Source organism: Ovis canadensis, chromosome 18 (genome assembly GCF_042477335.2).
Source record: "Ovis canadensis isolate MfBH-ARS-UI-01 breed Bighorn chromosome 18, ARS-UI_OviCan_v2, whole genome shotgun sequence".
In the NCBI taxonomy this organism is placed as follows: domain Eukaryota; kingdom Metazoa; phylum Chordata; class Mammalia; order Artiodactyla; family Bovidae; genus Ovis; species Ovis canadensis.
The window spans coordinates 45,068,955-45,096,667 of NC_091262.1; the positions used below are offsets into that span (position 1 = coordinate 45,068,955).

Genomic DNA, 27,713 nt, shown 5'->3' on the forward strand with positions numbered 1-27,713 from the left:
GGACAGACCTGAGTGCAAAGCCAGCTTGGCTACTTGTGGTTTTGGACACCAGTGTCCAAAACCTCTGTGGACCTTGGTTTTCCTAATCTGAAAAATGGGGCTAGTAATAAAATCTGGGAAGGATGGCTGTGGGATTGTTTAGCTTAAAGCCCAGCACCTGATAAATAGTGACTCTATGAGAACTAACCCCTATTTCCCCTGACACCCATTTTACAGGTGAGAAAATTGAGGAGTGGTGACTTGCCCATGAGCACACAGCTAAGTGAGGGGTTTTAGAGCCAGGAGTAGATCCAGGTGTCCTAACTGAATGCCCTTCTTCCCCAGCCCACCTTGCTTAGGGTCTTGTTCCATGACATTTTTCTACCCAGGTCACTTCTCAGGGCTTGGTTAAAACCTTGATCAGGGTGAGCACCAGGGTGATTTAAAATCACGGCCTGAGGACAGCCCTTCTTTTGTGGGCACAGACCTGGCTCCCCTCAGCTCCCCTGACAGCGTCCAAGAAGTCTCTCGCTGCTGTCCCCACCCCCACCCTGCCCCATCCTGGTTCGTCTTGGTCACAAACTCTCTCTCTCTCCCGGCTGGAATTCTTAGGGTTCAATGGAGCAATTTCCAAACTAAATTCGTGTATTCTACCTAAGAAACTGAAATTTATCCAAAGTTCCAGTGAAATGTGTGGCATCACTTTGCATTCACCTTGCTCTCTCCCTGGCATGTATTTGTATACCTGTTTGCCAGCTCTTATTTTTCAGGACAGTTGTAGACTTATAGGACAACCGTGACGGTAGCTGAGTCCCCACATGCGCTTGGTCTACCCCATTTCCCCCTGTGGACATCTTACCTCAACACCACGCGTGTGCCACAGTTAACACACCAACGTTGATGCATTACTATCAAGGTCCGCACAGCGTTCAGATTCAGTTTTTATCGAATGCCCTTGATCTGTTCCAGGATCCCGTCCAGTATACCATATGGCAGTGAGTCATCATGTCTCCTGGGGCTTCCCTTGGCTCTGGAAGTCCCTCAGACCTCTCTTGTTTGTGGGGGCCTTCACAGTTTGGGAGAGCTGGTCAGGCACTTTATAGCATGTCTCTCTTGGGTTTTGACTCGTGTTTTCCTCATGATTCGACTGGAGTCCTGGGAGTCTGGGAGGGAGACTGCAGAGATCCTGTGCCGCTCTCATCCCATCATATCAAAGGTGACACTGTCACTCGGACGGCACCGTGGGTGTTCACCCTGAGCCCCTGGCTGAGGTCGGGTGTGTCAGGACTCTCATGGGTCAAGTGACTCTTTTTAAAATTCATCTTCACTTTTTAAGAAAGCTTAAATTGCTTCTTCCGGGGACCCTGTGGAGACTCTGGGTGATGTGGTTTGCCAGCTCCTTACATGAACAGCTTGTACGTTTTATCTTCTGTGCCACGTGGCAGCCGATTTCTTACCACGTGGCCACACCCCAGGTGGCCTGGAACCTCCTTGTGTTACAGACAGGGGCCCCTGGGTTTGGCAGATGGGAGAATCTGAGGCCAGTGGGGGATGAGGATGGAAGAGGGGCTTCTAATGGCCATTCCGGTCCTTGCCCCCTGGACCACACTGGCCCTCTGGTCTTCTCAGGGAGACAGGATTCGGAGCTGCCCTCAGCCCCACGTCTCTCCAGGCCACTGGGCTACCTCACCTTTAGCAGATTCCTACAAGGAGCCCAGAGGGGCCGAGCGGCGGGCAGCGGCAGGGCTGCCCTCTGTTGGCCGGCCTCACCTTTCTCCAGCCTCCGCTGGCCTTCTGCAGTTTTCCTCCAGACGGCTCATTACTGTGATGGAAGCATGTCCCCTCAGACCCCCGCATTCAACAGTCCTTTGGTTGGAAGGTCATTCCCATTTGCTCTTCTTTCACTCTCTCTGTGGATTCTGCTGTCTGCCTGTATGTCCACCCAGAACTTTGTTACACCAATCTGTACACCAGTGGATTCCAGAGGAGGGGTGCTAGTGACCATCCTTCGGAGAGATGGTGTGCACTTTTTGTCCGTCTCTGTAAATGGCTGCTTCAGAAATCAAAGGTATTTTCGAAGCAGGGGTTAAATCAGTGCAATGATATATTCTTCCCATTTGTCATATGAAACACCTCTGAGGTTTTAGTGTATCCTTGCCCGGCCCCTTGCTCTAATTCCAAAACAAAGTTTGAAGTCCCCATTGTACCCGCTCTTTGCATTCTAAGCCTTGCAACAACTTTTGGCCCCCAATAATACGATCCAGCTCAGAGCCCCATGGAAGTTTGTCTCTCTTCCCTGCTGGGCCCCGTGGGCCGAGCTAAGTTCTACTTCCTCAGCACCATCCACCCTGAGATCACTGGCAAGAGACCCAAGGAGGTGGGGCTCAGTCTAGGGTGACTTGGGGCCCAGCCTGCAAGGCAGCCAGTGGAACTCAGTGAGCCCCTTAGGACAGCCTCAGACCTGGGGCAAGCAGCAGGCTCCGAAAGAAGAGTCCTGTGTGAGGGCAGCTTGCGGGGTGGGGGGCCATCCTCTCACCCAGGGAGTCAGCAAGAGGAATTCTGACCTCGGCTACATGGATCACCCCCTTCACCCCTGGACCTCAGGATCCTCACTGGAGAAATGGAGGAAACAAGGCTTATATCACAAGGATGCTGTGAAGTTCAGATTAATTCAAGTAATATAGAAAGTCTGGTCCACTGAAGTCTCTCAGTAAATGTGAGAGAGAGAGAGAGAATAAAAACAGCACTGAATCATTTATAACGGTGACTGTTTACAAATGCACTGCCACGTGTTTTAGCTCATCTTGACTTTGATGGTCAGAGTTGGCAGGCTTGGTATTATTAATCCTTTTATAGATGGAAAGACTGAGGCTGAGACAGACTGCGGCTCACCCAGGGTCTCACTGTTTGTCATGGAAGAAAGGGCCGGGATGGAACTCCGGGCTCCGTGTGCATTTCCCTACACCACAAACAGGGCATCTGTACAAGTCTGTTAGAATGAGTGACACCATCTGCTCCATCACATGGATCCAGACATCCAGTGGCCTAAGGAGGAGCGTACCTGTCCCGCCCGCCCCCCTGCCCCCCTGCCGCCCAGTGCAGTGACATTGAGGGGGGTGGGGGCACAGGGCCACTATGTCACAGTCACTCTGGCCTCCAGGCTCTTCCACGTCATGGCTTCTTCTTATTCTGAGTGTCTGGAGTTTTCTCCCTTTAGCCAGGGGATAAGAAAGGGAGGGTAGTGAACGGTGCATAGACGATTTTTACTGCCTGGGCCTGAAAGCAGTAACCTTTGTGCTGGTGACCTGGTGACCTTGCTGCTGCCCCCGTTTGATGGTGGACTCAGTTACACATTCATACCTAAGGCACCAGGCCCCAACAACAGTAGACGGTGCGCCTACTGAAAATAGTCACCTGCATAGCCGTCTAGTAGGCCCACAGTGTTCCCTAGCTCCGCTCCCCCCTTCCCAATAGCAGGAGGGGCAGTCACAACGATCAGTCCTCCCTGGATGATGCAAGTCCCCTGTCTCCTGAAGAAACAGGGTGATAGTCTGGACCCCAAGGGACAGGTGTTCCCGGTGGAAGCAGGGGAAGGGTGCAGAGGCCACACCCCTGTCCTTCAAGGGCCAACAGGTTCAGAGTAGCAGGAAAGGGGTTCTCCTCATTCTTGGGGTGGCGTTTGTGGCTGGCTCATTCTAGAGAAGCCCCCTGTTTTCTTATAGAGGCCAAAGCCCCCCAGCTCAGCACAATAGTCTTTGTTACCTGGATTATTCAAGATCTCCAACCATGAGAAGGAAAGTTGTTTTTTTTCAAACATGGGAAGTGATTTGTAAAACAGCCGATAGCTTTAATGACAAGCCTATTTAGCTGATAAAATTAGCCATCAGAGGAATAACTTATGTTATCCTTTTGCCATAATTTAAATTTATGGCCAACTACCAGTCATCTTCACAGTGGATGGAAAGGGGCCAAGGTCGGATTCAGCATCACCCTGCTCCTAAATCATTAGTTTGCAACTGTGTCCTGAGTTTTATTGTTACCAACAATGGTGAAACTAATGGAAATAAACATTGGATGCCATCCCAATAGCAGATGGGTTTGAAGGCAGGGCAGTCTGTGCAGACAGCCCTAATAGGATGGAAGAAAATTATTGCTATTGCATTAGATACCATCGAGCTTCTGGCCAAAGTGTGCATTGATCAGGCCAAGGCCATGTCAGTTGTACTCCACAAACCAGACCATTAAAGGCAGAGATGGGCTGGGCGTGCCTGCCCTGCTGCCCCGGGGGTCTGGCCCCGCCTGGGCATGCATTAAAAGCCCAGCCCAATGGAAGGGGCCTGACTCACTCCAATAATGCACACTGAGGGCTTCCCTGTGGATCCCAGCTGATTTGGTCAGGTCCTCTGATTAGAAATACTTAACTCATGATGTGCATTAAGAAGGGCGGTGACTGCACTTTCATTCTTCCTAAGTCACACAGTGGTCCTTTTTTCCCCACTGGACCAGCTTGCCAGTGGGAAATTTGCTTCATTTTGTCTTCAAAGCCGCCATGTGCTTCCTCTCCCAGAGGCCCAGGCCCACGTGCTATGGGTGTTTCTCCTTACCTGCAGTTTGACTGAAGGGCATTGGGGTTTTTGTGTTTATCTTCCTTGAGATTCTTCTGAGTTCCTTGAATTTATGGGTTGGTGTTTTTCCTTAGATTTGCAAAGGTTTGGGCAAACCTTTCATTTCTTCTCCTTTTTAATGTTTGTTTATTTGCCCATGCCTGATCTTAATTGCAGCACGTGGGGTTTTGAGTTGCGGCATGTGGGCTCTAGTTCCCTGACCAAAGATTGAACCCAGGCCCCCTGCATCAGGAGTGCGGAGTCTCCCGCACCACCAGGAAAGTCCCTCCATGATCTCTTTATTTATTGCTTCGGCCTCATCCTGTCCTTTTTCTCCTCTGGAACTCTAATTGCATGTTAGACTTTCTGGTCGTGCCTTCAGTTCAGTTCAGTCGCTCAGTCGTGTCTGACTCTTTGCGACCCCATGAATCGCAGCACGCCAGGCCTCCCTGTCCATCACCAAATCCCGGAGTTCACTCAGACTCATGTCCATCGAGTCAGTGATGCCATCCAGCCATCTCATCCTCTGTCGTTCCCTTCTCCTCCTGCCCCCAATCCCTCCCAGCATCAGAGTCTTTTCCAGTGAGTCAACTCTTCGCATGAGGTGGCCAAAGTGCTGGAGTTTCAGCTTTAGCATCATTCCTTCCAAAGAAATCCCAGGGTTGATCTCCTTCAGAATGGACTGGTTGGATCTCCTTGCAGTCCAAGGGACTCTCAAGAGCCTTCTCCAACATCACAGTTCAAAAGCATCAATTCTTCGGCGCTCAGCCTTCTTCACAGTCCAACTCTCACATCCATACACGACCACTGGAAAAACCATATTACTTCTTTCTTATACCCTAATGTCTTCCCCCATTCTCTCTTTTTTCTTTTTCTGAGTGTAAGTCATAATATTTTTTTTTATAGATCTATCCTCATGTTCAACATCCCTGTCGTCTACTGTGTCCAGTCTGCTGTTAAACGCACGCAACTGAGGACTCAATTTCAGATATTGTTGATTAAGATTCTAAAAATTTCATTTAATTCTTTTTATAGGGTCTGTTTCTCCACTGAAATGTTATATCCATTTTATCCATCTTTCCCCCTCCCCTCTCTAACATATTAATCACAGTTGTTTCAAAGCCCTTGTCCATTAATTCAAATATTTAAATAGGTCAGCTTCTGTGCAGATTCTAAGCAGCTTAACTGGATTATGATTTGATAGTCACTTTTTTCTACTTGTTTGCATGAATAGTAATTCTTATTGTCTGTGAAATGCATTGTTGATGCATTTTAGATGTTCTGGATTATGTTATCTTTCTCTGTAAAGAGTTGTCTCTCTGCAGTTGGGCATTTGCATGAGAGCAGGGGGCTGCCCAGGTGGTTCAGTGGTAAAGAACCTGCCTGCACTGCAGGAGACGCAAGGGACATGGGTTCAAACCCTGGGCCTGCAAGATCCTCTGGAGAAGAGAATGGCAACCCACTCCAGTATTCTTGCCTGGAAAATCCCATGAACAGAGGAGCCTGGTGGGCTACAGTCCGCAGGGTTGCAAGGAGTTGGACACGACCCAGCACACACAGAACACAGCAGGAGCATGGGATGGTGCTGAAGATGCACCCAGAGTTTACTGGCGCTTGCAAATTTCCCCTCCCGGTTAGAATCGCAGAGGCAGCCCAGAGCTTATTATAGACCAGAATTCAGCTGCTCTGTTAGCCTTATTGAACACACACTGAAAATGAGGCCTTAAGAGGAAAAGAGGCTTAACCAAAGTCAGAGTGAGGCAGGAGAAGGGGGCGACAGAGGACGAGATGGTTGGATGGCATCACCGACTCAGTGGACATGAGTCTGAGCAAGCTCTGGGGGATGGTGAAGGATGGGGAGGCCTGGCGTGCTGCAGTCCATGGGGTCACAGAGTCGGACACGACTGAGCGGCTGAACAACAACAGAGGGAGGGAGGGGTGATGGCCACGATCTCAGGCTCCTGCCTCCAGCTCTAGCTGTTTCCCCACATGGGAGCCTCCTTCCCATCTCAGGGCCTCAGCTCTCCCATCTGACTAATGAGGCCCTGACATCCCAGGGCCCTTGGCAACTCTTCATCAGCTGGGGACGCACACGTGGCCATGTTCAGGAATGGGGATCAGGAGCCGGGCTCCGAGGGTCCCAGCGAGAACCTCTGGACCGCCCCCTGGGCTGTCACGGCCAGCGGCCGGAGCTGAGAGCCCATGCAGCCCATCTGCAGAGGCTGCTCTGTGAGGCGGTCAGTCATTCCTCCTCTGGGCAAGCGCTCAGAGCATCCCCCACACTCTCTGGGTAAGCAGCCTGTAATAACCGGTCCCCAAAGCAGGTGGCCCTCTCCCTCATCCGCATTCTAATCATGCCCATGCTGACACTGTCACCTCCTAAATCGTTCTCATCTCCTCACTGTCTCTACTCTAGTCCAGATTCTGGTCATCCCTGGGCTGGACTGCTGCAGTAGTCTCCCAGCTCATAGTCCCATGTCTGTCCTGGCCTATGTCTGTCCAGTTCATTCTCCACTCTGCTTTCAGCACAGTCCTTTCAAAATGCTCAGCTGAATCACCACCCCACCACCCCAACTTTCTGTTTAAAAGATTTCAGTGGTTCATTGTTGCTCTTTAAATAAGGGCCAAAGTCCTTAGAAGCCCTTACCGTGGCTCCAAGGCTGTATGCCTGGTGTGGCCCCTGCAGACCTTCTCACCACTCTATCCTCCCAGTCTCTGCCTCCTGGACCCACCACCTCTACCACAGGTGCCACCCAGAGCTAGCTTTTAGGACTCTCCTAAGAGATTTGTTCCTTGTGCAGCAGATAGCCCCTGTGACTGGGACCAGCCAGGACTCACTGGGAGAGGCATTTTAATTCTAGTATACATAACAGAATTTTAACATCACCCTCACCATGCTTTACCTGACTTCTTAGTGAATGGATGAATAAATGAATTGCTAGAACTACCATACACTTGGGGTGCATACTTTTAGCTTAAAACTTATTTCATTGTGCATGCCTATGTCTGCATATATGGGCTTGGGGCTGGGCAAGCTCTGGCCTCTGGCTGTCTGGCCTGAATTCCAGTGGGACACCCATGGGCAGCTCTGTATCAATTACAAGTTATCAATAATGCATCTGTTCAGAGTGGCCTTGGAGGCCATTAGCTAGGACTGCCGGCCTTGATGAGTGGCCTTGGAGAAAGCAGGCTGGGTATGCCCATGGGAAGTTTGGATCATCTGGGGCCAGAGGGGCTCCTAGCCCCAGCAGAGCTAAGGAGGGTTGCCTAATGGGTCGTCCGTGACATCTGAGGCCTGCTGCGAGAAGGGTGGCTCCAGTCCGCTCCCTCTGCACAGACTACCCTGTAACAAGCCAGCCGTGCTTCCTCACTTTCTGAGACCAGTGGCGCCATCTGAGTACTGGGTTGTTAAGATCCAGGTCTGAGCCTAGTCTGAGACCAGAGGTAGAGCTCAGTGTGTGATCAGGTTGGGCTCTCAGTTCGTGACTTGGGTCGGACTCAGTGTGTGAGCAGACTTGGGGCTCACTCTGTGAGCAAGATCAGCGCTCAGTGTTGGGGCTGAGGCTTTGTCTCAGCTTTGGGTCAGGATCAGGACCCAGTTTGTGGCTAGTGTTAAGACTCAGCCTGAAACCACAGAATTGGGCAAAACTGACTAGTTTCACACATTCGTGTATTGATTCACTCAGCAATATTTATTGAGGGCCTTCTGTGTACCAGGCAACAAGACGGACAAGATCCACAAGACCCCTGCTCTTGCAGAGATTTTCTTCTATACTTTACTCTTGTGTAGATTATATTCTGCATGCCTGCTCTAACAGAGCGCCAGGGTGGCAGTGGGGTGCTGGGTCGCTCACTGGCTCCTGAGGGCCAGCTGTGCACGTTTCTTCCCTGTTCCGCATAACATCGTGTTGGTAGTTTGGAACTGGCCATGGTGGATTTACCAGAGATTAGCATGCACTGTAAATCAGGCCTCTTTTTATTTTTTTAATACCTGCACACCACTGCAGGTGAGAGAGGAAAACCCACAGACAGTTTCTGAAGAAAATGGTGGAGTGACCACATGTGTTTCTCTGATCTCCTTCCCCAAATTCCACTAAGATGGTGGTAAAGAAAAAAAGAATAAACAGATAAGAATTAAGAGATCCTTTAAGTCCTGTCCATTAGGACAGAGAGGAGAGAGAGATTTCTGTGGATTTACGGGAAGTGGAGAGTGAGCAAGAAAGCAGTAACTGATCTCGAAGAAAGGGGGATCTGTAAGGGAGTGTGTGAAGAGGTGGCTAGTGAAGGAAATGGGCTAATTCCCCCTCGGAACCCTGGAGAGTTTGGAAGGAAGGCGTGAGTATGAAGCTGACCATAGCGGAGAGGGGTGGGCTATAAAAGGCTGTACACATGCTATCTGAACCCTCCAGGTCCCCTTGCAAATCCTGCACAGTCAGGAGACCATGCCCCCCCATCACACAAGAGGCGAGCTTTTCAGCCTCTGGAGAAACTGACCCAGAGGCACACCCCGGGAATTAGGTAAATGTCCTTTTGTCTCGTGGCTGGACCCTCAGCCGCATTTCCCTGCTCTGCTCTCAGGGCACAGGTGGGCCCGAGGTGTGTCCTCAGGCAGGAGGCTGATGGAGTCTGCCCAGACCTGAGTGGTCCTAGAGACAAAACCCATGAACACTGCCACTGGGAAGCTGTCCCAATGTCAGTTTGCTGCCCAGCCACCCTAGTGTTAGTGACTCCTTGAATTGTGTTTCACTTTCATCAAAGGAAAAATAGTGAAACATTAAAAATAATATTAAGAAAAACAATCAGAAGGTGCTAAGTGCAATGTAGAAAATTCAAAGAGGGTAATGGGATGGAGTGCCTGACTTAGGGGTCCAGGAAAGCCTCCAAGGGGGCAGGGGCAGCCATGTGATGTAGGACCAGAGGTCACTGGGGAAGTGATCCTGAGACCAGCACAGGCTTAGAGTGTTTAAGGAGTTTTGAGAAGGTGTGTGTCCCAGTGAGAGATAGAATGAGAAAGAATGAGATGAAGTGGGCCAAGTAAACAGAGCCAGAACACACACCTGCTCTGTAAGTCAAGGGTAAAAAGCTTGGGTTTTCTCCCTCCGGAGGGGAGACATGACAAGGGGGTGACATGATCTGATCTGGGTTTATGAGAACCCCTCTGGCCCCTGTTGGAGGATGGATGGTAGAGGATGTGGGGCTGCAATCATCCAGGTGAGAGCTGGCCGTGGAGGTGCGGGAGGTGGGTAGACTTGGGGTAGCCCTTCGGGAGCTGGCCTTGAGGGCAGAGTGGATGGCAAGGATAATGGGAAGTGAGGAAACAAGGGAGATTACACTTTTGGACCCAGCTAAAATGAGATGAAAGCGCCTGAGGAGCAGCTGTGAGGACAGAGTGAACAGTCCTATTTAGGTTGAGTTTGTGATACCTGTGACCCATTTCGGTTGCTGTCAGGCAGGCAGCTGGAGGTGTGACCTGACATTGCAGGGAGGGGCCAAGGCTGGAGGTTGGAATCATGAGCAAGCAGGTAATCTCCTAGATAGGAAGCTAACCCCCAGCTTCAGGTCTTTGGGGGTTTGACTGGAGGTTGTGGGGTTGTGGAAAAGCAATGCAATGTGTGTTTGGAACACTAGGTGGCAGTGAAGACTCTCCTTCCTCCCGAGTCCGCAGTCAGCGTCAGACCCAAACTTTGCCTTCGCCCAGAAGACCCAGGAAGGCCCCAGTGTGAACAGCTATCTCAGCCACAACCCCAAGAGGCATCTGAAAGCCTCTCTAAGAAACTTTCCCCAACAACAAGAATTTAAACCAAAATCAAAATGTATGACGCCTTTTACAAAGCCTTTATGAAGAGCTCTGTGGGGTGATAACCCCCATTTTACAGAGACAAGAAACCACGGCCATATGGCCGGTAAAGCCACAGGGTTGGGACCAGAGCCAGTCCTGTGTGACCAGCAATTGGAACACCTCCGAGAAGGATGTGGGCGTCGCTGCAAGACAAGTGGGTCAGGCACCGCCCAGCGAGCATACGATGCCACGAAGGGCTTCCCTGGCAGGTTACCACGGGCCCTGGATGTTGTGGGGTTTCCAGTCCTCCGCTAAACATCGGTGTAAGACACCTGAATAAGGTTCTCATTTTGGGGGTCACACATTTAGACAAGTAACTAGAACAGGATTCAAGTCCGATATTCCCCGACTCCTGCGATGTTATTTTTTTTTGGTTTTGTTTTGCAAACCACCATTGTGTTCCTCTTACGGCCATCTTGTCCTCACTATGGGGCCAGACGACACAGTATCAGAGGTGGGACACAGGAACATGTTTTATTACTTGGAAAAGGCTCCATAAACGTCAGGGACTCTTGCCATTAGTGTCGTTGGGAGATTTATAAAGGAACGCCCCCTCCAGCCTTTGGAGGCTCAGCGCCTTCCTCCCCGCTCCCCCAAAAGGAAAGAGCCCAGACGTCTGGCAGGGCCCGGGCCCCCGTGCCGCCCACCGCCCACCGCCCCTCTCCTTCTTGCAGTTTGAGATCCGGCAGCTGCGGGCGCACCTGGCTCAGCAGGACTTGGACCTGGCAGCGGAGCGCGAGGCGGCGCTTCAGGCCCCGCATGTGCTCAGCCAGCCGCGCAGCCGCTACAAGGTGGTGGAGGCCGGCACGTGGGCCGAGGAGACGGCGGCCGAGAGCGTTGTGGAGGAGCTGCAGCCTGCGCAAGGTGAGTCCGCCGGCGCCAGCCCCCGGGCTCTGCGCACAGCCGCAGCGTCCGGGAGCAGGAGCACGTCTCCTGATGGGTCTGTGTCCCGATATCGGCCCACGATTTTGGTGGTGGTGATGGGGGAACCCTAGTTAAGTGCTCCCCGGGACTGCCTTTCTCAGCCTTGGATATAGCGTTCAGTCAAGCTACCTTGACACTTCTACATGACCTCGGTGGCCTGTAGGCATCTTGCCTGCTTTGAGTGTTTCACCTCCCCATTCCTCGCGGCAGCTTGCAGACTTTCGTACTTTATGGCTGAAGGAACTGAGCCCCAGAAAAGTCGTCCAAAGGTGCAGAGCTGGGTTTCCAGTCTAGGCCTGGGGCCAGAATAGCCCAGAACCTAAGCCTTGAGGATGGTGGTAAATTGATGGGCCGGTGATGTTGGTGGCGATGGGGGCCTCGGCAGTTCCCTAGGGCAGACTTCTCTCTAGGGAAGACCAACTGTGTCGCCTTGCAGTGGGGACTTAACCTTTGTGAGTCTTGGTTTCACTAGCTGTCAAATGGGAACAATGCTGAGCCTTCCTCACAAGTTCATGTGAGGCCCCAGGAAGCAGGTGTAAGTGGCTTTCAGAATTACGAAGTAGTCCTGCAAATGTCAGGTGGCGTTATTTAGTGATTGGGGTGAAAATACCACTCCGTGGTGATGCAGCTGTCAGGTTTGGCCTTTGTGAGTTTTGGGGAGGCTGTGTTCTGACGGGCTCAGGCCAGGACTTGGCTCCCGGCACAGGGGCCAGCAGGGGAGATCTGAAGCCTTGTTAGAGCCCGCAGGGGGTCCTGGGAGCCTGGACGCAGGTTCCCCTCCCCAGGTACCCTTGCTGCTCCGGTCTGACTCTGCCCTGCGCTGACTTGCACCTGAAAATGCTGTTGCTAAAATGATGGGTAAGGGATTTCTTCACTTTACCAAGATATTTTTTAAAAACATTGACTTCCCCTAATAATTCAGAATACATTTCTAGGACCACCTTTTTGACCTAAAGGTAAGGGAACTACCCAAATGCCTCCAAGAGAAGCTTTTTACAGTGTGATGTCATTCCATCCTCACACCTCTTTTCTCTCATATGGAGGGAGAAACTCAGGCTCAGAGAAATCAAGAGAACTTCATGGGGTCACATGGAAATGGAGGTGCTGGACTCGGCTAACTGCAGCTTGATCCAGGGCCCTCTTCACCTTGGCGGGCTCTATTCCCCTCTCCAGGGCAGTGACAGCCAGGCAGGGCTGGGCAGGGTGGGAGGCAGGAAGCCAGAGCTCCAGACTCTGCCACTCCCCAGCTCTGTGACTTGGGGTCTTAGTGCTCCCTTCTGTAAAGTGGGCTCATAACTCCAGCTCTGTCTGCCTCACAGGAAGTCTGGGGAGCTGGTGGACGTGAGAAAGCTCTGTAGGCTACAAGGTGCTGTGAACAGGTTTTGGGGAGTAGGGTGATTGCTATTATGATCTTTTGAGAGACCTTCTAACCTTAGAACTTTAGAAGTTGGGAGCTCAGGACTTCTGAGCCTAGCTCTTCAGCTGATGTGCTAATCCCATCTAGAACCCCTGCCAAGAGGTTTACCAGCCTCTAAGAACAGGTACCGGGCACCTCCCAAGGAAGTCCAGGCCAACCCAACTGCACATAACTCTGCCTGTTAGAAAATACTTCCTCAGACTGAGCCAAGGTCTGCTCCCAGCACCCATCTCTCCCACCTGAACGAAGCTTTTATGTCTCCCAGCTGAGACATCCTTTCAGAAACTGGCCTCTGAGTGTCTTCTCCTCCAGGGACTGTCACCTGCATTCCCACAGCCACTTCTCAGGGGACACAAGCCCTCCAAGTTCTTGCTGTACAGTCCCTCCCTGAGCTTTCCAATGTTTCCATCCCTCTCAGGGTGACGTGTAGAACTAAGCGCACTTCTCAGGGAGCTGCAAGACTAGGGCAGAGTGTTAAGGGGTCACCCCTGCTTTTTTGTTCTGGACCCAAGACTCCTGTGACTGAGCCTTGTGGTGGCTGCCTGGCCTGAGCTCACAGTTGCGCCAGGGCATGGCTCTGCTGAGCCCCGGAGCCTCGCACAGCCCATCCTTGACTTTCTATACGCTCAGGCAGAGTTGGACATTCATTTGTGTTCAGTTGTAGCCTGATTCCTGCCTTTACTCTGGGTTTCCAGGGCTTTGTAGGTTTTGCTCACAACTCACCACCAATCCTGCTGGTTTTACTGCCTGCATATATTTTGAAACATTCCCAACTTTTCGTCTGCATTGTTCAGCCTCCCTCTTTCTGGACCTCATCTGCTTCCTTGCCCTCAACGTTGCCCCCATGGGTGCCCTCTTCACTCCTTTCCCCCTCCAACACACACACGCACGCACACACACACACTCGGTGATCTTCCATAGATCTTTCGTATCACTCTCTGACTTAATACCTTGGCTGGTTATTTGCTCGAGCTGCTGAAACAAAGTCCTGCAAACTGGGTGGCTTAACCAACAGAAGTTTCCTGTCTCTGAGTTCTGGAGGCTGAAAGTCTGGGATCAGGGTCTTGGCAGGATCAGCTCCTTCTGAGGTTGCGAGGGAGCATCGGCTGCTGCCTCTCCCCCGGCTCCTGGCACGTTGCTGGCAACCCTTGGCGTCCCTTAGCTTGTAGAAGCATCACCCTGACCTCAGCCTTCTCTTCACATGGTGTCCTCCCTGTGTCTGCATCTGTGTCTGGATTTCCCTTTTTACAAGAACCCTAGTCGTGTTGGGTCTGGGGCCCACCCTACTCCAATATATGACCTCATCTTAACTAATTCTGTCTACAACAATCTCATTTCCAAATCAGATTACATTCTGAGGTTCTGTGGGTTAGGATTTCAACATATGACTTTGGAGGTGGAGGACATGGCGACTCAGCTTTTAACAGGTGGCATATAAGGCCCCTGATGGTCTTGTTCCAGCTTCCCCCTCCCACCCGCTGCCGTCTCATCTCCTTCCAGTCTGCACTCCATCTTCACTTTCACTCTGGCTGAGTGAAGCATCTCTGCGTTTGGAGAAGTGTTCTGTGTAGTAGTAAGTCCCTGAGGCTTTCCACATGCTGTTCACTGGCAGGACAGGCCTGCCTGCCAAACTTCTGTTCATCCTGCAAACCCGTCTCAGAGTCAGCTCCCGGTCACCACGTCCTTCCCTCGAGACCTTATATGAACTCCCGCTTGCCAGGTCGCCCCTGCATTTTGTCTTCAGGGCCACACCTGGCCCTTGGCAGGCTCCCCATAGAGTGATCTACGTGGAATGTAATCTGCAAGCTCATAACTGATTGAAGAACAGAACAAATCTGTGGACATCGCTTGTTTCACTGTGGGTCCTGCAACCCTGGGTCTTCTCTCAGTGCTCAGGGGGCTTCTGGCGGTAGCCCACTCCAGAAACCCCACTTGTGGCTTGCAGCTCCCCATGCCGGGGCGTGGGGAATCCAGAATATAAGATCTTCGTTTTGAAAATTCTGGAAGTTGGTGGCAACTTTTGCCCACTTTGTCCTGTTTTCCAAGGATGAGAGGAGCAGGTTTACAGCCTATCCCAGGGTCTTCCCAGGTGGCCCTAGTGGTAAAGAACTTGGCTGCCAGCACAGGAGACTTAAAGAGACACAGGTTCAATCCCTGGGTCGGGAAGATGCCCTGGAGGAGGACATGGCCACCCACTCCGGTGTTCTTGCCTGGAGAAGCCCATGGGGAGAAGCCTGGTGGACTACAGTCCATAGGGTCGCACAGAGTTGGACATCACCGAAGCAACTTAGCACATACAGCTGGCTCATCCCAGGACCTTCCTGCTGACGGAGCAAAGTGAGGTGGAGGAGCTGCCTCCTTGCTCTGCCCGTGGTGGCTGCTCAAGCCCATTTTGAGACTGCAGCTCACCTGGTGCTGGGGCCTACTCAGCGCTGTTCCATCTTCGGCAGCACATGCCTTTGAACACCTGAGCTCAGGTGGCTCCTCCTGTACAGCCAGTCATTCTGCAGCAACTCTCTGCCTCTCTCAACAGGAGTCTTAGCTCTTGAGGTAACAGCCTGGCCATTACTATCCCCCCAGCCAATGACCTCCAGATCCTGGACACCTGATGCCACACTTGGATTCACAGGGTGTCAAGATCTGAGGTCACAGAGTCTGCAAACAAGCCAAGTATTTAACGTAACCGCACACATTCTAGTACCGTGAAGCCGTGAGTCCCTGCCTCTCCACCCTGTTCCAGCTCTCCCTGCAATCCCCATGGTGGGCACCTTCCAGCAGGAAGTGGAGGGAGGCAGAATAAGAAGGGAGAAAGTGATCGGCTACACGTGCCAGCCAGGGGGATCACGGGTTCTGTGCCAACCCTCCTGGAAACTAGAGGTATGTCTGAATAGGGCCCTCGGATCTCCCAAAGAGCTGGCAAACGTGCACCCCTGGGAGCCATTGCCAGTGCCCCTCCCATCTAGCCCTGGAGCCCCAGCCTTGCTCTCTGTCTCCTCTGTGGCGTCCCTGCCTCCCAGCTCTCAAGGGGCACACAGCCCTGCCCAACTCAGCAGAGCACTAGCACATTTCCCAACCTGTCACTTGACTGCCAACCCCCAGAGCCGTCAATAGCAAAGGCAGTTCCTCGGAGACAGAGAGCAGAAGCCTTGCCGGGCTAGCAAGTGGCATGCGTGATTCACGGCCTCGGATGAGCTGGGGAGTCAGGGCACCCCAGCTCATCTCTCTCTGACCAGGACTTGTGTCCAGAGAGGGATTTCCATGATGTTAGAAATCATGGCTAGACAAGCTAGGGGCGGTCTGGGCCACGCTGGAGAGGGAGAAAGGGCAGCGTTTGTTGCTCACCATGACCTTCAGGCCAGCGAGGGCCCCAAGGCTCAGCGTGTCACACTAGTACACAGACAATCCGGGGATTAACCTGCAGACATCAGCAATAAGTCTCTGGAGCCTCAGGGGAGGGCCGGCCTCTCTCGGGGTACGGGGGTGGGGAAGGAGGCAGCAGCGGGGGTGGGAGTGCCAGCCTCAGCCATGGCAGGAGAAGCAGCTCCTGCAGTCCCCACAGTTGCCAGCGGGTCACTGTCAGACTAACGCCAACCAGCTTCTGTTTAAACTTGCTCCAGCACAAATCATTTTTAAAACCCGGACTGCAAAGTTCCAGGCTTTGGGGCCTGCCAAGTTCACAGTGCCCCTGTGTAGTCATTAATACTTCCCTCCCAAATTTATTAGTCTTGAAGCTCGCCCATAACTTATGAATTACAGCCCCTGGTGGGAGTGCCACAGCTTTTACCATATATCACAGTGAACCTCGGCGTCCACCCCCTGCCGCCCCCGCACTGCACCAGCGCTCAGAGAAACCTCCATGGAGGTGCACCGGGTCTCACCTTGGAGAGGAGAGGCCTGTGTGCTGATGGGGGCAAGTCGGGCTTTCTGCCATCACTGGGCTCTTGATGGGGGGCCACTGGAGACCCAGGAGAGCCCCCAGAGCTGTAATGCTAGAGCTGGGGCGCCTCACGTAAAGCAGAGAGGCAGATACCAGCGTAGGGAGGTGGGGGTGGTTCTGAAAGAAAGATGTGGGATTCAGACTCAGGGCTGGGTTTGAATCTCAACTTGGCCTTGAACAAGTTACTTGACCTCCCTGGACTGGCTTCATGGCGGGGAGACCCATGCAGTCACCGAGGGTGTCACACTTGGTTCATTGCTCTGGTGTCACCCTCTTAAAATTCTTAATGTTTTTTCTTTCAGTGATTGATACGTTAATTTCAGGTATACCTGAAAATACTCATATATACTGGAGAATCACAGTAAGTCTAGATAGCATCCATCACTATGCATAGTTACAGAATTTTATTTATTTATTGTGATGAGAACTTTTGAGATTTATTCTCTTAGTAATTTTCAAATATACCATACAGAACTAACTACAGTGACCATATTGTAGCATATCCCCTTGACATTTACTGTATAACCGGAAGTTTGTGCCTTTTGAGCCCCTTCACCCACCCATTTCACACCCAGCCATTTCACACCCCCTCCCTTGCTTGCCCAGCCCCTGCCTCTGAGAACCACCAATCTGTTCTCTGTATCTCTGAGCTCAGGGCATTTGTTTGTTTCAGGTTTTGTTTTTCGATTCCACATATAAATAAGATCATAGCGTGTCTTTGTCTGACTTACTTCACTTAAGCGCATGCCCTCTGGTCCATCCAGGTTGTTGCAGATGTCAAGATCTTATTCATTTTTATGGCTGAGTAACAGTCCATTGTGTGTGTGTGTGTGTGTGTGTGTGTGTGTGTGTGTGTGTGTACCACATTCATCTGTTCTTGGACACTCAGGTTATTTCCATATCTGGGCTATTATAAATAATGCTGCTGTGTACATTGGGATGCATGCATCTTTTCAAATGAATGTTTTTGTTTTCTCCAGATATATGCTCAGAAGCAGGACTGCTGGGTCGTGTGGCAGTTCGATTTTTCTTTTTTTTGAGGAACCTCCATACTGTGTTCCAGAAGGACCACACCGATTCATATTCCCACCAGCAGTGTGCTGGGGCTCTCTCTTCTCTGCCGTCTCACCGCCACTTATTATCTCTGTCCTTGTGATGCTAGCCGTTATAACGAGTGCGAGGCGGCGTCTCCCTGTGGTTCTGGCTGGCACTCAGTTGCACCCCTAACGTTGAGTGACGATGAGCTCCTTTTCGTGTACCTCTGGCACACTCTGTGTTTTCTTCAGGAAAATGTCTATCCAGATCCAATTTTTAAATTGGATTATTTTTTTTGCTATTGAGTTGTATGAGTTCTTTGTACATTTTGGATATAAATCCTTATCAGGTATGATTTGCAAATATTCTCTTCCGTTCAGTAGGTTGCCATTCATTTTGCTGATGGTTTCTGTTGCTGTGCAGAAGCTTTGTAGTTTAGTATGGTCCTACTTGTTTATTTTTTGCTTTCATTGCTTTTGTTTCAGTGTCAAATGTAAAAAAAATTATTGCCAAGACCAAGGTCAAGGAGCTTACCTGCCGCCTATGTTTTCTCCTAGGACGTTTATGGTTTCAGGTTTTATATTTGAGTCTTAATTCATTGAGTAAATTTTTGTGTATGGTGGAAGTTAGGGGCCCGGTTTTCCCAGGACCACTTACTGAAGAGACTTTCCTTTCCTCCTGGTATATTCTTAGCTCCTTTGCTGTAAATTAATTGACCATATACGGGTGAGTTTATTTCTGGGCCTTAATGCTTTTTAAACAAAGGGCCCCACAAATTATGCAGCTGGTCCTGGGTCTGAACTCTAATTGTCCCAACTAGAAGCAGAAGCACACCCCACTGAGAAGGACTGAACACTCAGCCTCAGCACACAGGGTCCTTTCTTGATGAGGGCTGCTGAGCTGTGGAGCAGCAGCTTGGAGTGTGGCAGTGGGAGCCCCGACCAGGAATCAGGGCCTCCCTCTGGGCTCGGATCTGCACAGGACGTGTGGGTGTGCAGTCCCGACTCCCAACTCCCACCCCACAGCTTGGCCAGTCCTGCCACCCAGGGAGGCCCACCTGACTCACAGCCCTCTTGCTCCACCTCGCTGGGCAGGTTGGGGCTCTGCCCAAGGGGCACACCCACACAACAAGCACTGCCGCCACAGCACTCGACCAGCTTTAGGAGGATCAGTCAGGATGGCTGCGTGGAGTGCTCACGCCCTAGGAAAAAAGGTGCTGGGTGGTTGAGAGCAGCTGCAGCAGCTGCCACAGAAATGAGCTGAGACTTAGGGGCCGGCAGGGAGCACCACGGGCCAGGGTTTCAGGGAGGTGATGGACAGACCCAGGTTAGACTTGACCTTCATCATCCCGGCAAAACGTATAGCTCACCAGCAAGTAGGTATTTCTTATTTCCATTTTACTGAGGAAGCTGAGGCTCAGAGTGGCCAGAGATTTGCCTAAGGACACACAGCAGATGTCTGCAGAGCTGGGGTTGGCACCTGGGCTGTTTTGTCCTGGAGCCTGAGTTTGTACCAGCCCTTCTTTCTCACCCCTCCAGGGTCAGCCAACGCAGTCCTCCTGTAGGGCAGTTCTTACCTGGCCTTAGGGCTCCTTAGTGCCAAATCAAAGCAAACCTTGGGGCAGGGGTTCTCTTAGATGGAGGGTGGGCAGCCCCACGTTGGGGCTCACTTATGGCCTCTTCCTGGCCACATGCATCCATGCCTGCCTGCATTCCCTCCCTGCAGGCTCCCAGACACCAGTAGTCATTAGTCTCTGGGCAGGAAGTACCAGGGACCAAGAGCAAGGCTGCGTGCTGCATGGTGCCGATGGTGTCTCAGAGGCTAAGAGGAATGGTCCAGGGAGGTCTTGCAAGCCCTGGACCCAGCCTCAGTCACTGTCCAATCATCCTGTTTATTGGTGGGTAGTATACGCCAAACCCCATGCTAAGTGCTGGCGAGACTCTGACTAAAATGTGGCCTCTGGGTGGGAGAGGACAAAGCCTCAGCCCAAGTGATCAGTGTGGAGAAAGGGGCCTGCCTGAAGCAGAGAGAGTTGGGGGTGTGGGTGGCGATCAACACTGCTGGAAAAGCCTGGGCAAGGCCTTGCTCTGACTGTCTTGAAACTCACTCTGAGGCCCCTGGGTGGGTACAGGTTTGGAACAGAGGGAACAAATGCAGACTGGACAGGCCTGCAGTGGCCGCCTGGAGATCTAGGTTCTGTCAGGCACATCCATGGAGTGAGCAATCCCATTTATTAATCCCTGCAGGCATGATGAGAGGCCAAAGGGAAAAGCATGAGGTCTGACCCAAGGCTGGATGGCAGAGGGCATCTGGGGGTCCCTTGATTGGTCACAGGTTTGGCAGGAGCTGAATTGCTGGTAAGAATGGAGAAGAAGCATGGAGAAGTGACCAGGTTCCTGGGGTACCATTCACCAAGGTGGAGGTTGGGGGAGAAACTGAGTTCTCTTTTGGACACGTTGAGTCAGAGGTGGCTGGAGGTCATCCAGGAGAAGCTGTCTGGTTGGCCAGACCAGTCAGAAGCTGAGAGACGTCTGGGCTGAAGGTCACCTGGCTCAGGTTACTTTTATCCGTGGCTTTGATGAAGATTGAACATCCTCAATTGAACAGGCAACACTGAGGTACAAGAGAGAATACCTTAGTAGATGGAATCAAGATTCAGAATGCTTTCAGCAGGCTCTGGGCTGAGACCAATAAGCTGACATTTGCCTGAGATGATAAACGTGAAGTCCTCTGTGGAGCTGACACGGCCACGGTGTGGTGAAGGCCTGGCTGGCTTGGCCCCAGCGCCTGCAGAGGAGGCCTGGCCTGGGCATCCGTGTTGGCCACAGACTCATGAGTCAGCAGAGGAGGGTGACTGCTGAACCCAACTGGAGGATGTTAGGCTGTGTGAGGGGAAAGACCCCAGCAGATCTCCAGGAGGACCCACCTGTTAAGCAAGATGAAAGGAGGTCGCTGTGTGAAGTGCCTGATCCGCAGCCTGGAGCTCTGAAGGACACAGTGACAGTCAGCTCCCTCCTGCCTCCCTTGCCCCTGTTTCGGTCACATCTGGAGCCCATAGTGACTTGAGAGGCTGGAAAACGAGGGAGAGCTGAGAATGGACAGGGGTTTCTCAGGAGAAGAGACATTTTGGGAGAAATGTGAGGGCTTTGTAAGTGCTGGAAAGTCTGTCATGTAGTAAGTAGAAGTGGGGTGTGGCCTTGGGGCATGTGGGGACAGGACCCAGATACCCAGATCTGCAAGGCCTCCCATAGTGGGCCCTTCCTAAGGAGACGGAGATTGGCTACCTGACCACGGAGTGGAGGTCCCCAGGAGGCCCTGTGCTCCTTGGAGGTGGAGGGCCAGGCACGCCACCCCTGCTGAGCACAGAGGAATCTGATTATTAGGGCTGCTCAACAGAGAAGCAGGAGGCCCCTTCTGTGAGGGGCACAGGCCGTGGTGGGCAGAGCCCAGGTAGGGGTTGAGAGGATGCTCACACGGGTCGGGGTGGGGGGAGTGTGGTTCCCCGATGGCTCCGGTCCTTTCCCACTCTGCTCTCTCTCCTCTTGAACTTCAGGGCTGGCTGAGGGGCCAGGAGCCAGCTAGCCTGGCTGTCACAGTCTCTAAGAGCCCCACCCGTTCCCCCATGGTACAGATGGAAAAACTGAGCCCCGGAGAGGGGATGTGACCTGCCCAGGTTCCCATGGTGGGCCAGTGGCAGTAGCAGCACAGGATCCCAGGCTCTGGGTGTTTCTCATTCACTCCAGGCCACCTCCTGCACATGAGCCCCTGTGGGAAGCACAGGTCTGTGGATCCGTTAGCTGAGTTTATTGTCCTGCGTTCGTGACGTGGCCCTCTACAGCCACACTGCAGGTCCCTGCTGCCACGGCCTCAGGATAACACCAAGATCAGTGACCAGACCTGTCTGGCCTGGTGGACCTGGTGGCTGTTGCACTGCTTGCCAGGAGCAGTCACACCAGCCGCCTCCCACTTCCCGGGGCAGCCTGCAGGGCTAGACAGCATTTACAACATAAATTATGAAGAGCCACGGAGAAGAGTGTTGCTGTCTGATTCTGAGGAGCGTTGCTGGTTGATCCTGAAGCAGGGCCTGGAGCCAGCCTGGGGCCCCTCCCTCAGCTCAGGCATTAATGCAGAATACACCTCTGGCCGCAGGCATTTAAAGATCAAAAGAGGCCAAAAAAGCTTTTAAGAGCCAGGTTGCTGTGTGTGCTGCCACCGGCCTCCCCATGTCAGGGCAGACACGCTTCTGCAGCGAGCTCAGGTGTGTCAGGAACGCAGCCATGGAGAGCAGCAGGTTCCATCACCTGCAGACCGAGGCTTCTTGAGGGTGTAGACCCCCATCCTCACCTTCAGCCTCATCGGGACCTGTCTTCCCTCCCCTGGGCATTGCTGTCTCTGTTCTCCCGTCCAGCCTGACACCTTCCCAACCACTCTCAGCGCAACCTTGGGCGTGCCTCGCACTTGAGCCTGTTCACACTTTCCTGTGGTTCCTCACTGTGCTTGGGGCAAGGCTGAGCTCCTTAGGATGGCTTTGGCGTCTCCTGTTATCTTCTGTCCATTCCCCACCGCCCCGCCCCTCACCATGCTCAGGCCTCTCTGAAGTTCTCACCTCTCCTCTCTCATCCCTTCCCACTCCATCAGAACAATGAACCAATTCTTTGAGACCCTGTTCCCATGCCATCTCCCAAGACCAGGACAGCTTTACACCTCATTGGTTATTCATTCACTGAGCATCCACCATGTGCTGGGAGCAGGGTGCTGGGAGCAGGGCTGGGGGTGCCCAGCGCCTGTGTCCATTCCTGGGCGGTGTGGAAGACCGAGGGGGCTGTCGTCCATGGTCAGCCTCTGCAGCTGGCTGTGTGCGGCTGGAATGGCACTCTGAGGCTTTTGCACTGAGGAGAGCTTTCCTGGTGATTGTGAGAAACTCAGTTGGATTCAGAGACTCAGGCTATCCAGGCAGGGAAAGCCCTAAAGGACTATTTCCACGCCCTTGTCTCAGAGAAGGGGAAACTGAAGGCAGAGAAGGAAAGGGCTTCTTCATATCACACAGCAAGCTGGATGCTTCATCAGAACCTGGGTCCCTGATACCCAGCCCAGCACTGGGGCAGATGAGCCATGTGGTCCCCCTGGAGGAACCACGTGGCAGGGAGCTTGTGGGAGACCAGCACCTCCTCGTGGTGATGGGGGTAGAGGCACTGGAGGGAGGAGCACGAGCTGGCCACAGCCCCTGCTCCTGGACTGTCCAGCTCGCCCTCACACTCAGCCTTCTCTGTCCTCACCTCCACAGAAGCCACGGTGAAAGATGACATGAACAGCTACATCAGCCAGTACTACAATGGGCCCAGCAGTGGTAAGTCCGTGTCGGTGCTATCCGATGTGTACCAGAGCCTCTGTGTGGCCCCACGCCAGAGGTGACCCTGGCAGCCCCTAACATCCAGGCCAGGGACAGCTCGGCCAGGCTGTCCATCTCCTGGCCCCTGTGAGCCGTAACCGCAGGCAGAGTTCCCAGCAGACTCTGGCACCTGAGCTCAAGTGCTGGGATGGGAGTGCTCCAAGATGTGCATGGGGGACCCTGGGGTGGAGAGGGGCTGGAATCTAGGAATCTAATGACCTCAGCGCTTCCCAACCTGAGAACCTTTCAGGATGAGCGTGAGGGGGGGTGAAATAATGCATAATTGGGTGTGAGAAGCAACAGGCACTGGGCATGTCCTTGTTTGTTTCATTCTTGCACTTCAGAAAGTCTCAGGACACCTAGTGGTTTTCACTTATGAGAAAGGTTGAGTTTTAAAATAATACTCAGTCCTTCAGGGTCTTATTTCTCTTTAGCCAGTGTCTTGAGTCTTGTAAGGTTTGGGTTTCACAGCCCTTGAACAGTGAAAGTGTTAGTTGCTCAGTAGTGTCCAACTCTTTGCATCCCCATGGACTGCAGCCCACCAGGCTTCTCTGTCCATGGAATTTTCCAGGCAAGAAATACTGGAGTAGGTTGCCATTCCCTTTTCTAGGAGATCTTCCTGACCCAGGGATCGAACCCAGCCTCCTGCATTACAGGCAAATTCTTTACTGCTGAGCCCTTAAATCCTTGTAAACTCCATTCTAAGGCTAGAAGGTTATAGTGTGGACCATGCTGAAGACATCTGAATTTTGTCTTTTCTGCAATTTAGCCCCTTTAAGGCCTCTTTCCCTCTCTTTCTCCTCTTCCAAAGCCTTATCCAACCTGCTGATCTCAAAGACCACCATCTCTAGCCTGAACCTCTGTCCCAGCCCACTCTCCCTACCACTTTAGAGAGAAACCTTCCCCACACTACGCCTACTGTAATTCAGGCCCTTGATACTTCTCACTTAGAGCCAAGACATTCTGGAATGTCCCCCACCCTCCACTTACAGTGCATCCTGTAGAAATCCATCAGTTTTCTGAGGGCTCAGCTCTGGTCATGAGTCTCACACTGGACCCATTTAAAACTTTGAGTCCTGCGGACCATGATGTTCAGATTCCTTGTCATAGCACACTGTGCTGAGTTAGTCAGGATGGGCTCAGTTATGCTGCGCCCAGTGACAACAACCCCATATCTGAGTGGTTTAAATAAACCAACAAAGGGCCAGGGCACACTGGCCAGGGGCTCTTTGCCCAGGCTGTTATCTTTACCCTGTCACCTCCCAGCAGACAGAACAGTTGGCGTGCCTTCTAGAACAGTGTTGACCGCCCAGGCAGAGCACAGCTGGCTTATGTAGCTTCTCCAGGAAGCGCCACCGGTCACTTCTTGCAGGTGACTGGCTGAGGCCTGTCACATGTCTGCACTTGACGGGGAGGCATAATTCTCCCTCAGGGCAGGTGGCGAATATTAGAAACCTGGGCCATCTGCCACGGCCTCTCCCAGCAAAGCCATTCACACTCACCTCACCCCACCATCCAGCCCGACCCCCATCAGGGCACAGAGGTGCGGCCGGGGTGGAGTGTGACCCGCACCCCTCCTTTCTTGCAGACAGCGGCGTCCCAGAGCCAGCTGTGTGCGTGGTCACCACGGCCGCCATCGACATCCACCAGCCCAACGTCTCGTCTGACCTCTTTTCCGTCGACGTGCCCCTGAAGCTCGGCAGCGATGGCACCGGTGCCAGCGCCAGCTCCGAGAGCGCCACCCGCTCCACACGCAGCTCGGGCACCCGGGCCCAGAGTGACAGCAGTCAGACGCTGGGCTCCTCCACGGACTGCAGCGCTGCCCGCGAGGAGCTGTCCCCCAGGCCCAGCCCCTCCGCCCTGCCGCTGCCCCCGCCGCCATCTCAGCAGCAGACGGCAGAGGCCACAGTCCAGGACCTGGTGTCCCCACTGTCGGAGGACCCCTGCCCCTCCCGGAGGGCCTCGGACTCCGCCCCCCTTGCCCAGCCCAGCCCAGAGGGCTCGGCCCAGCCCAGCCCTGAGCTGGAGCACAGGGTGAGTCTGTTTAACCAGAAGAACCGGGAGGGCTTCACCGTCTTTCAGATCAAGCCTGTCATCCATTTCCAGCCGGCTGCGCCTGCGCTGGAGGAAAAGTTCAGATCTTTGGAATCCAAAGAGAAGTTGCACAGGGTCCCTGAAGCCTAGAGCCTCCAGGCAGGCTGGGAGGGAGGCGGGGAGACAGCCATCTCGATGCTCCCCCAGGGCCCCGGTGGCCACCAAGGTCACATGAGGGGCCCAGGAGCCCTCCTGGCTTCCCTCAGGGTGCTGCCTGCCTCCAGGGAGGTGACGCCAGGCCAGGAGGCCACACGCCTCAGACCTCAAAGCCCAGAGCTGGCGCCTCCTCTCACCCTGCTCAGGGGAGGGTGGTGCTCGTGGCTGGGGTTTTTTTTTAAAACCACTTTTACAAAAACCAGCCTGTGGCCCAGCTTCAGCAGGGTAGAGCGTGGGGGCCAGCTCAGCCTCTTCCGTTGCCTTTGTTCCCGACGCCCACCCTGGACCCTCGGGAACAGCACTGTGAGCAGGGGCTGTCCAGCCCCACCCCCAAGCCGTCTTTTCCAGGAATCCCGGGTGGAGCCCACACAATCACACACACCATCTGAGCCTATCTCATTTGTCTTCATTCTCATTTAGGCATGAGCGTTTCTGAGTCTTTTCGAGACAAATCTAGTTTCCACCTTCTTGGGACATAAAGGGAGGGTCTGGAGGAGGGTGGGAGGGTTGTGGGGTGGGGGTGACAGCCATTTTCCAATCTTGGCTTTAATAATAAAAACCGCCTGCACTGAGACTTCCAGTTGGCAGAGGTATTCCTTTGGCTGCTAGTCCAGGTGAGGACCCCAGAGTGGCTCCTCTGGGCTTGGGTTGACCTTGAAAATCCACCAAGGGAGCCCCCCAGCTCCTCTCCGGTATCCCTGAGACCTCTGTAGACGAGCCCTAGACCCCAGGAAAGAGGTGCTCACACTGCCTGGCTGTGTGACGCTGGACCAGTACCTTCTCTTCACTCATCTCCCCACCACAGAGGTGCTCAGAATTCTGTCTTCCTTGCCAACAACTCCCAGACACAGCTCCCTGTCCCAGGGCTCCGTTCCTCTGGGATCTCAAACTTAAGAGGTCCAAAGCTGAGCGAGATATCTTGCTCGCAGCCTGCTGCTCCTCCCAGGTTCCCACCCGGGACACCACCATCCACCCGGCCACACATGTGAATGTTGGCCCCCTTCTCATTCCCCACGAGCAGTCAGGGATGCTGGCCACCTGCCCCAGACCCCTCACAGCCTTGCTAAGGCCCAGGCCCAGCCTCTGACTCCCCCCTCCTCTCATCACCATTGAGTTGCATCAATGGTGTCAAGGACCCTTTCGAACTGACAGTGTGTCAGCTCCCCAAACTCTGACCCAGGCTCTTGAGCCTGATCAGTGTGTCCCTTGCTGAAGAGTCTTCAAGGTGTTTAGCTTATGACTATGTTTTGTTTTCGATGTCCAGAAGAAAAAGGGAAGAGAATTTTTTTTTTCAGTTCAAGGGCTCCCGTTGCCTCAAATAAATTTCTTGGTGAGGTCACTGCTGCTAAATGGGCTGGTTGCCTGCCCCGAGGCCACAAAGAACATTCTCCTTATTCATGGGGAGATCAGCATTTGTCAGAAAAGATGTGAAAGGGAACGGTGTCAAACGGAGCTTGTTTTGGGGTGTAATCTGAGGCATTCCATCACCAGCAGCAGAGTAATTCACAGCTGCCATGACTGAGCGCTCTGTAAGGCCTCTACACCCTTGGGCTCCTTTAACCCTTCCAGTGGCCCTGTGAGGTGGTATCACTGGGCCCATTTTACAGGTGTAGGACCCAAGGCTCAGAGGTTTAAGAAACTTCCCTGAGGTTACACACTAACAAGAGAGACACTGAAACGAACTCAGATCTGCCTGGCAGTGTGCTAGGTGCTGGGGTTCCCAAGTTGTAGAGCTTTTGAAAGCCAAGTGGTCACTCGGGTCTGTCACGTATGGGCTGGAGGGCATTACATGACCTATAATCTCCAGGGCAGGAGCTGCGGGATCTGTTCCTAGCGGTCTGCGTCTGCTAGACTAGAAGCAGCTACCCTCCTGGCCAGGATCAGCCTGCTGAGCTGTGGCGCTCTCTTGGCTGAGTTCTCGTCGCCCCAGCTCATGGGCTAGTGCTGGCCACCCAGTCAAGTAAATGAGCCTGTCCTGTGCTGGAGGTGAGGCCCCCGTGGCTAGCTGGCAGTCACCTCTGCTTGGACTTCTACTCCAGAGAAAAGGGCTGGGAGGAGAGCAGTGGGGTGAGATGGTAGGCAAGTGGCCCCACTCTCTCCCTCAGTTTCCCCACCTAGAAGAGCTCCCCTTTGAAGAGCTGGTTTCGTAGGGCATTTACAGATTGCTGTGAGGTGAGATTATACCTGAGCGCTCACAGCTGCCTTCCTGCCTGCCCAGGCAGTAACAGTGGCAGAGCGGCTGCACGAGCAGACGGAGACTAGATGTCGTCTGGCCTCTCTGAGGACAGAGTCCACAGTCGTGAGGCAGAGGGCGCGCAAGACAGAGGGAGCCACTCACC

At 53.1% G+C, this 27,713-nt stretch overlaps 1 protein-coding gene across 2 annotated transcripts in view; it reads left to right on the plus strand.

The window, feature by feature from the left end:
* Positions 1 to 25,948, plus strand: part of TMEM266 (transmembrane protein 266) — a 127,071-nt gene extending 101,123 nt beyond the window's left edge. For both annotated transcript variants that reach the window (XM_069560130.1, XM_069560131.1), the window contains 3 exons: positions 11,097 to 11,286; positions 23,020 to 23,082; positions 24,713 to 25,948. In XM_069560130.1, the coding sequence (XP_069416231.1) occupies positions 11,097 to 11,286; positions 23,020 to 23,082; positions 24,713 to 25,308 (849 nt within the window). In that variant the 3' untranslated portion in view covers positions 25,309 to 25,948. The remainder of the gene's footprint in view (positions 1 to 11,096; positions 11,287 to 23,019; positions 23,083 to 24,712) is intronic.
* The last annotated feature ends 1,765 nt before the right edge of the window (positions 25,949 to 27,713 follow it).